The sequence below is a fragment of the Terrapene carolina genome, unplaced genomic scaffold (genome assembly GCF_002925995.2).
Source record: "Terrapene carolina triunguis isolate 2854851 unplaced genomic scaffold, T_m_triunguis-2.0 Scaffold69, whole genome shotgun sequence".
Classification (NCBI taxonomy): domain Eukaryota; kingdom Metazoa; phylum Chordata; order Testudines; family Emydidae; genus Terrapene; species Terrapene triunguis.
This window is the reverse complement of record NW_020664420.1, coordinates 7,076,153-7,090,674: the sequence shown is the minus strand read 5'-3', so window position 1 is coordinate 7,090,674 and position 14,522 is coordinate 7,076,153. Positions and strand designations below refer to the sequence as shown.

Here is a 14,522-nt window from a genome sequence, read left to right as displayed (position 1 = left end):
CTAAAGTAGTCAAGGATGAAAATAACAAGCCTATTTAACAGTAAAAAATCCGCAGTTTGAACTAAGTAGGCACTTATGCTCACCTGCATTGCCGAGGGTAGGGTCAAGCCCAAAGCCCAAAATATAATTAAGTTTACTGGGTTTTTAAAGTTGAAATGTACTACAAGGAAGTAATTGGTGGTGAGCATGGCTAGGTGCTGTAGTGATACTGGGAGGTCTGCTGTGTTGTCATTATGTGGAGGAAGGGTGATTGTGCTGCCATGAGACTTATTCATGAGGAGTGATAAAAGGTTTAGGAAACCAGACCTATGAGGAAAGGTTAAAAAAAAACTGGGCATGTTTAGTCTTGAGAAAAGATGACTGGGGGGACCTGATAACAGACTTCAAATATGTTAAAGGTTGTTATAAAGAGGACAGTCATCAGTTGTTCTCCATGTCCATGGAAAGTAGGACAAGAAGTAACCAGTTTAATCGGCAGCAAGAGAGATTTTTGTTAGATATTAGGAAACATTTTCTAACTGTAACTCTTCTGCCTGTCAGAGCCAGCAGCAACAAGGGCCTGGTTCAGTATCTAGGGGTTCCTTTTCAACAATACAACACAAAACCAGCTCGAGCCCCCACCCAGTGACCTGGGACAATTATACACCACCCCCTGGGTGCCTCTAAGAGGCAATAATTCCTCTCTTGCAGGCACAGAGTCTGAGTGTGGCAAAAAACTTTTAATAAAAGGAGGGAAATAATGTGGCATTGATTTGGGGAAACACTGCAATCAGGGTTTATAAACATAAACCCCGAGCAAAAGACCCACCACCGAGTAAGTTGGGCAGTGTCCTTTCCCCCTGAGGTTCTTAAGTCCAGCAACCCAAAAGTCCCTTTAACATGCCCGTCCCTTCTCTGCACCCCACTCACATTCACTATCCTTGGACAGTGCAGACCCAGAGTTCAGAGGTGCACCTGCAGAGTTCATCTCCCACCCTGGGTAGATGCAGGGGAGGGGGTAAGGAGGCATCTTACTCGCTCTGCTGCTCAGGCACTCACTTGCCACCCCTCTCTGTAGGGCTCTGCTCTGGCACTCTCTGCCCACCACCCTGCCAGCCACCCTGCTGGCCATGCCAAGATGTCTTCAGGGCCCCCCACTTAACACAGCTCTCAGTGATTTCAGTTCTGAGTGATTTCAGCTGTTAGTGGGGGAGCCTCCCTGCTGCTGCACAGTGGGCAGTCTCTTGCATCAGACACACTGTCCCAAAGCAGATCTAAAACTTACACCTAGGTTTCAGAGATTTCAGCTCTGTAGCATGTAACAAGACTCTCAATTGAATCTAAATTAGCTCTTTTATTACACAGTGGAGAGCAGAAGGGTCAAATTGTGTCTAGGACTTTAGGCAACACACACACCACCAGGTACAAGTACTTGTCATCCCCCTCTCTCAACTCACTGGGCTTTGGAACCCATGTCCCCTGCCTACCGAGTGCCATTTCATTGAGGGTGAGTCCCTCAATCGGGAAATGCCAAGTACAGTTTTGCTGCCCTTGATTCACACAACAAGGATAACAACCTTTTATTACTCCTGCCCCAATAACAAGGAGACTGGGGATTCCACACCAGCCAAAAGTGATAATTTGGGCAAGCAATCCCATCCTGCTGAGCAGCTAAGCAGGGTGGGTGTGCCCATGCAAACAAGATCAGCTCCTGAAGTCCTTTTCCACAGCTCACCACTAGATGTCAGGGGAGAGCTCATTCAGATTCCGCTTCCATAACTATAAGGGTAGTTAATTATATTTCAGAAAGTTTGTACAGATACACCCCAATCTAGTACAAGATACGATGGTTTGACAGAACAATGAATAGGGATGTTTTGTCCAAGATATCAGGAACAAGGGAGGTAACAAACAGATGTCTTGAAACACGTAAGGTGGTACGTACGTTGTGTATCTCCGTTGTTTGTCTCCGTCTGCAAATGTCAGGGTACCTCGCCTCAATCCTTTGTGTAGCCTAGCAGAGACTCCTGCTGCTGACTGAGACACTCCTTGCCACTGGGCACTCGTGTTCGTTGTACCTGTAACCACGGAGCCAGGATGTGAGGACTGTGCCTTGAGGGCAATGAACCGGGCCAAGTGCCTTTGTCACTGAACCGTGACTCTGATAGTTCTTTATGAGTAACTTCGAGGTCTGCTGAATTAGCATGATCAGCTAGTCCACGGAATAGAAGCACTGAGCAGCCTGACCAGTATTACCGAGGCAGTGACTTTCCAGCCTTCAGCACTTAACAACACCTGGGACCGCTGAATCTAAAAACCTGAGCTTCTACTGCCTGTGCTAAAAGGCCTAGGTCTGTTAGCATAAAGGCTGTCATGCACCGGTCACTACAGGGGAAGAGAGAGCCACACTGCGTAAGGCTGGTTACACACGGCCCAATTTGTGTTGGCCAAGATTGCAGCTAGTATATCAGGGACTGAACCGGGGAACCCTCGGAGCTGAACATGCGAGTCTTGACAGCTTTAGCTGAAGAGCTGGGACCTGTAGCTGGGGGGCTCTGTCAGACTCACATCTGATGTGGATTGGGCACAGAGGGGGACATGTAACCCACACTGACATGTGCGTTACACACACAATACCCTCCAGTCCTAGCTCATCAAGGCATACCCTCTCTACATACACGTCTCGCTGACGGACTCACCTCTTTCACAAAGCCCACAATGTTTTTTCGATTATAAACTCTTTGTCATCTGTCACTTTTAGAAGTTGTGACACATTACTGGTGATTATTTGATTCTGATTAGGATTCCAGTTCCGAGATGTTTCACCTCTGCGGGACAAACCTATTTGGAATGACCCACGCAACAAATCAGATGCTTGGACTAAGCCTCTCCGGAGATATAGGGTAACCTTGAATCACAGGCCTGTTGAATCTGTGCTGAGCAGAAAAGCACCTTTTGCAGGTAAGTAAATATTTCTGTTTCAGTTGACACAGTAAGAACATGTCATGATCTGGTGATTCCCTGGCTGGGATAATTTGAATGAGTTGTTAAGAATTAAATCTACTGAAAATCTTTGTAAAAGGAGCAGATTTTGACTGTGGGTTTCAATGTGCCTGTTATTAAATATAATGAATCCTGCTGACATCACTGTCTGTGACATGTACCTGACTAAGAGAAATGTGTACAGAAGGATTTCAGAAGACTTTGTACCAAATGGCCACATTTCTGAAGCAGTACAGTAGGTCATGGGTTCTCAGACGTTTTAATACTATGCACACTTTCAGTCAGTTGCAATTGCTTTGCCTTCAGTGTGCCCCAGAATCCTGTGTGTCATATTTTCATGGCATTTTTGTGGAGTTACTATGGAAAATGGTGCAATGATAATGAAGCAAGTCCTTAGAAGACTAGAGACTTCCAACAGGAGGTGGTTCATGAGCTGCACTTACTTTATTCTACCCAGGTTTTTGTACTGTGCCTATCACTTTAATACCATAGAAGCCTTATGCAAATGATTGTGGTCCACTGTGAGTAGCGATAGGAAGGTGGATCCCTGCCTATAAGCTGAGAACTTCTGAAGTAGATCAAAAACTACTATTCACTCCAGACTGTAAAGCCAGTTTACCAGTTAATCCTTTTGCATTATTTAGAAATTCCTTTAGCAATGAATTCTCAAACATGTTGTTAGCTAGTTCTGAGCTGTTGTTGCAAAAAGCAGGCTGACTGAGACATGTACATATATACTCCCCTGACTTTGCTATTACTTTTGATTTCTATGATTTTTGCTTTTTAAAACATTTATCAAACATCTTTAAAGTCTTTATCATGTATATGGTTAGGGTTCAGTCTTGAGAAGTGCTAAATACATTCAGTTCCCATTGGGGAACCAGGCCCTTTGCAGTTCGTATATATTTCATCATGTGTGATTTATGCTATTTTGATCATGGGTAGTGCACATTTTCATTGAGATCGCTATTGAGCTTTGGCATCCAAAATTAATTAGTTCTATGAATAGGAAGCTTCATCTTTATCATGAGAAGAAGAATTAATTTCTGAGGAAAAGTGAACATATTCATTCTCACGTTCAATGTCTGGAAGAATTTTTGTACGCAGTGTTGTTGTAGCCATGTCAGTACCAAGATACCGGAGAGACAAGGCAGGTGAGGTAATATCTTTTATTGGACAAACTTCTGTTGGTAAGAGAGAGACAAACTTTCGAGCCACATGGAGTTCTTCAGCTGAGGAAGAGCTGTGTGTGGCTGGAAATCTTGTCTCACCAACAGAAGTTGGTCTAGTAAAAGATATTACTTCACCCACATTGTCTCTGGAAGACTTTTTTACCTTTTTAGACCTTTTAAACTTGTTTCTATTGTCATCAAATGCTGTACCTACAGAATCCAATTTCTTCTACAAGAAAGAGGATATTATAGCTAGACAGACAAAATAGGGTGTGATAATTCCTTATCACTACAATTACTCTTCAATATTTCTTAATTTCCATTACCTAGCCATTTTCTAGATGCAGTAATAATACCAATAATTGAAAAAAATAGCAGAAGAGAGATTAAGGAAACTCTGTGGGATTTGTTCTCTGTAATCCTTTAAAAAAATCCCATATACTATCATTATGTAATCCAGATACAAAAATGTCATCAAATGTAAAGATGCTGCTATATTATCCTAAACTTGTAATCTATATAATAACATGAAGACATGGTCTTATATACTTGCTATAAAATGCCTTTTATTTATTCTGTTTTTGTAGCTCGAACCTTAAGTGCTGGCTTGAGTGGTCATAGGTATAGAAATGGTTGTGTTGATGTGTTGCCACAGTATAGTTCAATGAATGATCCCCACTTGTTTGACTACTATGCCAGGAAGTTTGGACTGCGGGGGACTACCAGGTGTCTTCCAGTTGTACGTACTGTTTTATTTCAGTTTATTTGTCTATTGCACATTAGTAGGAATAATATTATGTATTTATCTAACCCTTCATCCTGAAGAATTCCAAAGCTCTTAACAGCCATGTGTGTATATAATATATACAAATATAACATTCACTTCATGCCTTGCTGAAATGCAGCCACTTCTGGGGTGAAATGTTTAATGCAGGCAATAACATTGCACAACTCTGGAAGATACATAGTAAAATAATGCAGTGTCCAAGCTTTAGGAGGACTTTAAGCAAACTGGAATTTGATCAAGACACAGAATAACACGCTGTTGCAAAAATGTGCTGTGAAATCTTTAATAGTCACAAGTAGTCAGTATGTCATACATCCCATTTCGATGTACCATTCTCTCTCAGCTGATTTTGGAAAATAAATAATAATAGGGCTATGTCATCCTATTTAACATTAGAATTTGTACTTTCAAAGTAGTGTATCACATTATTTATTAGACAATTTAGAGAGAGTAGGAATTATATTTATGCCAAGGATTCTAAATATTTGAAAAAACAGCGCAAACCCCACTTGCTTTACTTCTATACACTAAACAAATTCCCCTTTCCCCAACAACCAAAAACAACAACAACAAAACAAAAAACAAAACTCTATACAAAAAAAAAACCTATAAGGTTTCTCAGCAATAATTTTTCTTCTCTGTTTTTAAACTTCTTAAGTCTGATCACGTGAAGGGATGTCACCAAAGTGCACCCCAATACAGGTACAAGAGTGCTGGTACCAGATCCAGTTCTGCAATGCACAGCAAAGTGTTATACAAAGTCACTGTGAAGACTGGAGATAAGAGAGGTTCGGGAACTGATGCTAGGGTAAGAACATTTTAAATGTCAAAGCCTCCAAAACGGATAGGATCTTTTCTCTTTATATTTAGCAATACTGGAAAAATAATCCTCAAACATAAATTTGATTTACATCTGCTATAAAACTTCAGCCATTTAAAAATCAATTACTGGTGGGTTTCAAAATACAAATTGTCATTTTCTGTACGTGCTATTTAATACTAATGTGGTAGTAAGTCATACGTGTTTCTAAAGTGGGTCCTTCAGAAGCCATTAAAACAAGGGTTACTGATACCCACTAATCTGAACCAATATTAGTTCTGTCACTCTGGCTGGGGGACCCATTAATCAATGTTTATCATTTTCAACTGTATGATTTCTTAAATAACCATAATCACAGTGTAAAGGCAAGAGGATTACAGGTTCTGTTTGCTGTGAAGGAGACCAGATATTTGATGAAAGGATCCCAGTTATCCAATCTGTAACTTATATAAAATAAGCCTGAGTCAGTTGGGTTCCTAAAGATTCCTTATTACCGCTTTTTAAGCCCAGTATAACAGACATAAACTCTGCATAAGAAGACTGGACAAGATTCCCCTCAGAACTCATCAGCTCATTAGCTTTGAGCAACTAACGAGCTCTCTGCTAATTGACAGATGGATTTCCTTCATGCTGAGCTTAATGGCTTGCTCATTGGCAGTGCAGAGAGCTACCACAACCTAAATGAGCCCCGTTAATTGAGTAGTCTAGCACTTCTATGTTGCCTTTCTGTTCAGTGATCTCAAACAGCTTTACAACATTCATGAACTTAGCCTTACAACACACCTGTGAGGTAGTTATTGATAAGGCTACAATTTAGTCACAAAGGTCACAGAATCTGTGACATCCGGTGACCTCCATGACTTCAGCCTGGAGCCATGGTGCACAAACCCTCGCAGCTCCCAGCTGTGGGCGGTGGGGGACCCTGGAACTCTGACACCCAACCTACAGTGGGGGCCCCCGGAGCTCCTAGCCACGGTGAAGCTGCCCCACTGCAGGTGGTGTGAGGACCTGCAGATCCCCATTTTGTCACAGATATTTTTAGTAAAAGTCACAGACAGGTCACAGCTTCCATGAATTTTTCTTTAATTTATTAATCTTAGCCTTAGTTATTAATATATCCAGTTTATACTTTTTTGGGGGGGGGAGAAGGGATGGCTGGGGGCAGAGAGAGGTTTAAGGGCTTGATTTTTTTTCCCCCAGAGGCACTGAGCACCCACAAATCCACTAAAGATCAATGGGAGTTGATCGGTCCCTATCCCTTATGAAAATCAGGCCACTTATTTAGGTGTCTAAATATTGATTTGGGAGCCTAACTTTTAGACCAAGATTTTTAAAAATTAGTGCTTAGAGACTTCCCTGGGGTCACACAGGAAGACTAGATGTTGGGCCTGTGTCTTAAAGAGAAAACTGCCTCTCCTCTCCTACAACAGTAATTTTAAGAGTGGGATTTATTAGGCTATGTTTTGTTTACTGTGGAAAATTACATCGAATTTAAAATCCTTTAACGGGATGAGAGTAAAAGAGTGTCTTGTGTTCGCTCTCTGGATCACACAGGCATGAGTTGAGTTCATACCAGCATTCCTTGGCTAAAAGAATGTGTCTGCTTCTCACTGACCCCACCTGAGAACCCTGCTATAGTCTTAAAAGATTAAAAATTAAATCAAGGGTCTAATTTTGAAAAGTACACGAGCATATTACTTGTATATTGAACATGAAAAAATGTATATGGAAGCATGTGTAAGTTGCACATGCGTTTTTGCACTTACAATATCAAATTGGATCTCAGTGACTGTTTGGGTGCACTAAAGGTAAAATTTGCCAAAGTGCCCAAATCTGACTTGCAAAAGAAACTTGGGTACTTAGGCTTGGTCTACACTAGAAATTTAGGTCAGCATAGCTACATCACTCGAGGGTGTGAAAAATCCATACTCCTGGGTCATGTATTTAAGTCAACTTAAGTCCCTGTGTAAACAGTGCTAAGTCAATGGAAGCGTAGACCTCTTTCATCAACCTAGCTACTGCCTCTCAGGGAGGAGTTCTTCTGTCAGTTTAGGTCAGCATAACCAGACATAGTGTCTATGTTGAAGTGCTACAGTGGCACAGCTGTTAGTTTCAAATGTAGACAAGCCCTTAGTACCCTAAGTCCTATTAAAAATGAATGGGACTTGGGCTCTTTTGAAAAATTTACCCTACTAGTTGATTTGCATGCATGGTGGTAGTAATTACATCTGCAAATTAAGCACATATTTTTAGCGTGTGATTGTGTGTGCACATTTTGAAATCCAGGTCTTTAATCTGTTGCACATTCATCACTGCTCATAATATGTTTTTACTAATAAATTGTATATTTAACTCTTAATAACTCCTTTAATCTTAATGAACGTGTCATAGAGATCTTTAACATTTTTCTCACTACTATCTTTCCTGTTATTTTTCCTCTCTCCCTGCCTCAGAATGATATTTTTAGACTTCAGAATAGAAGTCTTTGATATTCTTGGCACTCTTATGCATTTACATTATATAATTGACCGGATGATTGTGATTACACCAGGGTAACATAGTCAATACAGTTTCTGAAATATTTTTTCCTGAAGCAGAAAAAGACACGTGTGTGAGGACTGAAAGCAGAAATTAGTTTAATCTTAGGCTATAATCCTGCAAACACTTAACCACTGGTTTAACTCTGGTCATGTGAGGATTCGCATTGGCTGTAGTGGCACTACTTCCGTTACCAGCGTTAAATGGATACACTGTTACTGCTGTTTACATGATCAGACCCTTAGTAGAACGTCTCTTGTTTTCTAGCTGAATAACTGTTGATTTGGAGACTAAGAGGCAATGGCTGATTTTAACCGTTTTTTAAAAAGATATAAAAAATTCCTAGTGCTTTGCAGTTACATAACACCTTCCACTTGAGCCTTTCAAAGAGCTTTACATACCTAAACTAGTGAAGCCACAACACCCTGTGAGCGAGGGATGTATTATTATCTCAATTTTACAAATGGGTAAACCGAGACATGGATGTGCAGGGACTTGCCCAAGCTCAGTCGATGAGTCAGTGGCAGACTGGGAAGTAGCGATGAGTTGTGACTTAGGCCAGGTCTGCACTAGAAAATTAGGTTGGTGTGACTACGTTGCTCAGTGATGTGAAAAATCACCACCCTTGAGCGACGCCGTTAAACTGACCTAACCCCTGGTGTAGACTACGCTAGGTTGACAGGAGAATTTTCCTGTCAACATAGCTACTGTCTCTCAGGAAGATGGAGTATCTACGCTGATAGGAGAAGCCTTCCTGTTGGTGTAGGTAGTGTCTTCACTGAAGTGCTATATTGGCATAGCTGCATGCTGCTGCAGAGTTTTAAGTGTAGACCTGCCCTAAGTTTCCTGCTTTAAATTGTACTATTATTATTATTTATTAAAAAGCTACCTTTATAATTAGATTTAACAGCAACATTTTAACCACATTTTTAGCTTTCAGTTCATTAGAATGTAGGAGACAATTTTAAACAAACAGTTGACTTGACAATATTTAACATACTGGAACGAAGTTTATAACAGCAATGTTCTTGCTAGGATATGGGTACCAGTCCCTTTTGATGGTTTTATAGTAGGAGCAGCTGTGACTATTTATAGTCTGAAGCTTCCATTCTTCCCCTTCCCTTTCATCTGCTTTTCAGTTATTCATAACTTTCTCAAACAAATTCATTCTAGGCTGGAATTTTCCATGGTTGGCCTTGGGTCAAATACAGTTTTTTTTTTCTTGTTTCTTTTGAAAGTTCAGCAATTTTAATGAATCAATTAAAAATATATATTCTGATGTGCCCAGAAGCCTGGACAATGGTTGCCTATTTTCATAGCTACAGAAATAAGATCTAGTTGACATGTAATGTAAGAGTAAAAGTAAACTCAAAGGGACTGACTGATCCAAATAGGCCAGACTTGTGTTGCGGGGAAGTGGGTGATTTCATGATACAAGTTGAAATGTTGTGACTTAATTCCCTTTATAATATGTGCAAACTGTTTATATTCTGCTCCATTTGAAGTCAGTGGCTAAACTACTATTGACTCCAGACCTGGTGTTAGAATGCATTTATTTGAGAGATTTAGGGCCAGATTCTAATCTCACATACACTAATGTAAATCCATAACAACCCCAATCAAATCTACAGTTACACCGCTGTGAAACCAGTATAAGTGAGATCCAAATCAGGGTCTTACAAAAGTGAATCATTTACCTGCTTACCATATCTTCCTAGACAATGAAATCTTAAATGTTTTTAAGGTAGCTGAGTTATTAATACAGGGATATTTATTATATATTTCTTAGGTATTTCTTAAGATGAAGGGCTCTAAAGGAAAACTCAGCAAGACACGTTTATATAAGAAAACTGGATCTAATGTATCTCAACAAACAGCTGTGTTTAAAGTCTCCAAAGGGTCAATTAATACCTTTAAAATTCATGGTCCAGAAATTGGAGAAATCCAAAACATCACCCTGGAGGTAAACATTTTTTGTGACTTAAAATTAGTATAATTTGCTTAGAGGGGGAAATATATATAATTTTATAGATCTGAATGGGTCACTTGTTTACAATATTTTAAATTGAGGCTCACATAATTAACTAAAAAGGGAAATGCAATCACAGCTCGATAGACCAGAGGTGAGTTGAAGGAAAAATAAGGTGTGACTCCCAGCTTCTACCCATGCTATGCAAAAGCATGATAAAGATAATAAAAGCTGTCTGAGTGTGCGATAATATTAACTTTTGAGGCTATAGATTTAAGAAGAAGTCCATGCATGGGAACAGCAAATCAATCTTCCCAATTAGGAGACAAGGTATAGCAGTGAGAGAAACCTTGTGATAGAGACAAGTTGCGAAATTCTGACCCAATTTTTAAGAAGTTCTTCCCCTCCAGCAAGAGAAGGAAAACAAAACCAAAAAACCTCCCAGGGGTTTTTTGGGTCAACCAATAGGAGCTAGTTAGGACATTGAGAATTGAATTCAGATCTACCCCCCTTCCCCCCCCCCCAACATTTTGAGGTATTCAGATCTAGTTTTGTGTTTTGGATTAAGGCCTAGAAATAATTCAACAATTATTATTTTTTTCTTTGACAGCTTGAATTGACGACATGGGGTTGAGTCTGGAGAAGGGTTTGGGAGGGAGAATACTAAAAAAGGAAAAGAAAGGAACATAAAAATTCTCATCACAGAGTAGCTCCAATGTCCCAGAGTCCTGAATCCTATCTCTGATAAACACCAGTAAATACCCCTCTCAAACCTCTTGGAGCTAATATCATGATGGAGGGAAGCTTTCTTCCTGATACATGAAGATTGCTGACCATTGACTTTTTGTGTAGCTAGTGTTTCTGTAGAGTCTTACTCCTACAAATGACCAGTCCCATTTTTTCTTTTTAAAATTTAAGAAGTTGATTTTGTTGCTCTTTGTTATACAGCTTTCTTTCTGTTGGAACCACAGTGAAACTGGGTAATACATATAGAAATAAGAGCTCTATGAGGTGTTGGTTTTATTACATAAAAAATTCTTTAAAGAATGTTACGGTCTGTCTACTGGCTTCTCTGCCTTTCACTCACACAGACTCACTCATAGCTGCACCAGTCAAACCCCTTGCTCCAGCATTTTCAACCATCTCAGGGAAACCCCTCAGACCACATGGCTTCACTCTGCTCAGTCTTTACCATGTGGCCGATTGCTTTGCCTAGTTGTTTCTGTTGTCTCAGGCTATCTCATTCCTTCCATTTAGTCTAAAAGATTGGTAGGTAGCACTCCCATCAGCTTTAGTAAGGTCTTTGATAGTCTGTAGATCCAAGTTCTGCTTGATGGCAGCCATTAACAACACCCAGTGTAACTAATTAAAAAAAAAAATGCCTCGACCTTTAAAAAAAGTAAACAGCAAAACAGACATTTCATCATGTGAAATCATATTGACATCCACGCGGGTCCTTAATAGGGTTTGGTCTTTTTAGATCCATAGCACAAACCACTGTCACTTGAGCTAATGGAGTTACTAGTAGCAGTAGAACAGGGATCGGCAACCTTTGGCACGCGGCTCGCCAGGGTAAGCACCCTGGTGGACCGGGCCAGTTTGTTTACCTGCTGCGTCCGCAGGTTCGGCCGATTGCAGCTCCTACTGGCCGCGGTTCGCTTCCTGCAGCCCCCGTTGGCCTGGAGTGGCGAACCGCGGCCAGTGGGAGCTGTGGCCAGTGGGAGCCACGATCAGCCAAACCTGCAGACGCGGCAGGTAAACAAACTGGCCTGGCCCACCAGGGTGCTTACTTTGGCGAGCTGCGTGCAAAGATCCCTGCAGTAGAAGGTTGTTATATTCTGTGTGGACCAGCAACTAGAGAGGGAAGAAACACACATTTTGTAAGTGTTTTTTCACAAGTATTTGCTAGACAAGGAAGGAATGTAGAGACTCAAGAATCCTGGATTTAATTCCAGGTGAGTTTTAGTGGCTATAGACCCTTCTGCACCTGTCCTCCTAGCTGTCCTTGCCCTCCTTCTGCTCCTCCCTCAACTCCTCCCTTGTACTTGACCCCACCTCTGCTCCTGTCCACCATCATGTCTGCCTCTGTTCTTATCTGTCCCTGTCCTCCTTTTTTCTCTTCTCACTACTCTGCTTTTGAGCAAGTCACTCAACTTCCTCCTTGTCTTCCACGGTAAGGAGACATCAGCATGCAGAGGAGGAGGGTCATTGAGAGCACAGGAAAGACCAGACTTGAGAGCAAAGAGAATGTGCCACAGCTGCCTTTAGCTGCTGGGAGGAGCATGATATTTGTTTGAAGTTGTTAGTGACAAGGCGTGCAGCAGAATTTGCAGATTCATAAGAATCTGACAGGGGCTGCAATGTAAACGCTTTTGCTATGGCCCCCAGGCAAGGCATGACTGAGGTTACGGAATGAAAGACTACATGCCGTCAGATGCACTGAACTAGATCTGAAACCCCAGAGAGGCCGACACAGACTGGTCGAAGTGGCAATGCTTGAACCGCCTGCACAGGCAAACTGGCAGATCAAAAACGAACATGATCAAATGGGGCTATTCTAATGACACAAATATATGCGAGTGTGCTGAGGTGCTGACCATGGAGCACCTGCTCGTTTCCCGACTCTTTGAGGAAACCTGTACAAAGGAGGATCCCGCTGCAGCAATGGAAAGAGCCTTCACTTGTGCACAGTTCTGGAAAAATATCTAGTTTGTGACAAGGACATGAGGAGGAGAAGAAGAAGAAGAAGCTGGGAGGAGCAATTTCAGGAAAAGTCTTGCTCCGCTCCTGTAGCTCTGAGTGGAGCATGGTCATTTGCTGTGTGGAGATGGTGCATATGAAGTCTGAACAACCCATAGGAGCTCTTTGAGGATGGAGGATAGCCTGTGCTGCCAGCCTTTAACAAAATTCATATGTGAATTGCGACTTTCAGGGGCTTACGACTTGGACAAATTTGGATGTTTTTCACAACAATGGCAAAAGACACATTCCTGACTCTAGGCCGACCTTGTGCCAAATTTCAAGCCTTTACAGGTCACCACCAGTCTGTTAGGACAATATCTAAATGAAAATGTGGCATGTCCCATAGGTGTTAAGATTTGTGTGTGTCTGTGTATGCATGGGTAGTATATGGACATTATGGCATGTAGATGTATGCATACATGTAACACATGCAGTGTGTGTGTATTGAAGTTTCACTAGACCTCCCATCCCTGTAATCTCACTTTTTAAGGCTTTGCATGTTTCTGTTTAAGCATGATGGTCTAGAGAAGCAGCAAGCCTGGTATGTGGAGGAGATAACTGTGACCAATACAAGCCGTGAGAAGACTTGGCACTTCCTATGTCGACAGTGGCTATCATTGTATCACACTGACTGCCAGCTCAGCCGCACCTTTATGCCCACTGGCAAAGGCAGACTCGCTGTCGTGGATGGAAAACCTGACCACACAGGTAAGCACAGTGCCGCCCTTTCTGCAAGCTTCAAGGAGGATTTCTTTCATGGTAAATGCCTGCCCGCCCCATGTACACCCCAATGTGCAATGTTCAGTTTCTTGGTGGCAATGTTTCATGCAAGCACGTAGCAGGTGGGGATACATTCCTTTTATTAATATACTACCGGTTATCTGTATCTAATGGTACATGTTGTAACGTGAAATGTAACAGATAATGCAGTTCCCTTTCACATTAGACTGAAATTTGTTGCTCTGTGCAGCAGCTGTCAGCTTATATATAGGACATGTATACTCATCATGAATTTTTATTGCCTGCTTTAGTGTCATGCTTGTATCTGGGAATCTAAGCATAGGTCACTACACTATTATTTAATTCCAGACTGTGAATGAGAGGCAGGAAAGCCGCCCAGTTCATGCACATTTTTCTTGTTGTGAACTGACACCATGATATTCCTGGGCTGTGCGTATCCATCTGGGTTGCCGTAGAATCTGTGTGCCAAAACAAAGGGACGCGGAGCTAACCAGACTTAAATAGTATAAATGTAGTTCCCGACTGAAAATATTGGCTTCAGGATCCCATCAGAGTGTTTCTTCTTAAAAACACATAACAGCAGTAGGAGATTTACTAACTGGAAAAAAAAATGACAACAATAATAAACAAATAATACAAAGCCAGGTTGGCTTGCGCTCTACATAAAATAGAGTATGGGAGGGCGGCAGAAGAGGTAAGCAATAATTACTGGTTGGAAACCGGCAGAATTGGTAAGGAATGAACTCTATTCTCAAGCTTGTAAGAGAGCAA

General features: G+C 41.4%; 1 protein-coding gene across 1 annotated transcript in view; it reads left to right on the top strand.

The window, feature by feature from the left end:
* Positions 1-1,841: 1,841 nt before the first annotated feature.
* The window catches only part of LOXHD1 (lipoxygenase homology domains 1), a 279,511-nt gene continuing 266,830 nt past the window's right edge, over positions 1,842-14,522 (top strand). Inside the window, exons 1-6 of the mRNA XM_026649217.1 lie at positions 1,842-1,908; positions 2,782-2,940; positions 4,742-4,893; positions 5,600-5,749; positions 10,089-10,262; positions 13,523-13,718. Of these exons, the coding sequence (XP_026505002.1) occupies positions 1,842-1,908; positions 2,782-2,940; positions 4,742-4,893; positions 5,600-5,749; positions 10,089-10,262; positions 13,523-13,718 (898 nt within the window). The remainder of the gene's footprint in view (positions 1,909-2,781; positions 2,941-4,741; positions 4,894-5,599; positions 5,750-10,088; positions 10,263-13,522; positions 13,719-14,522) is intronic.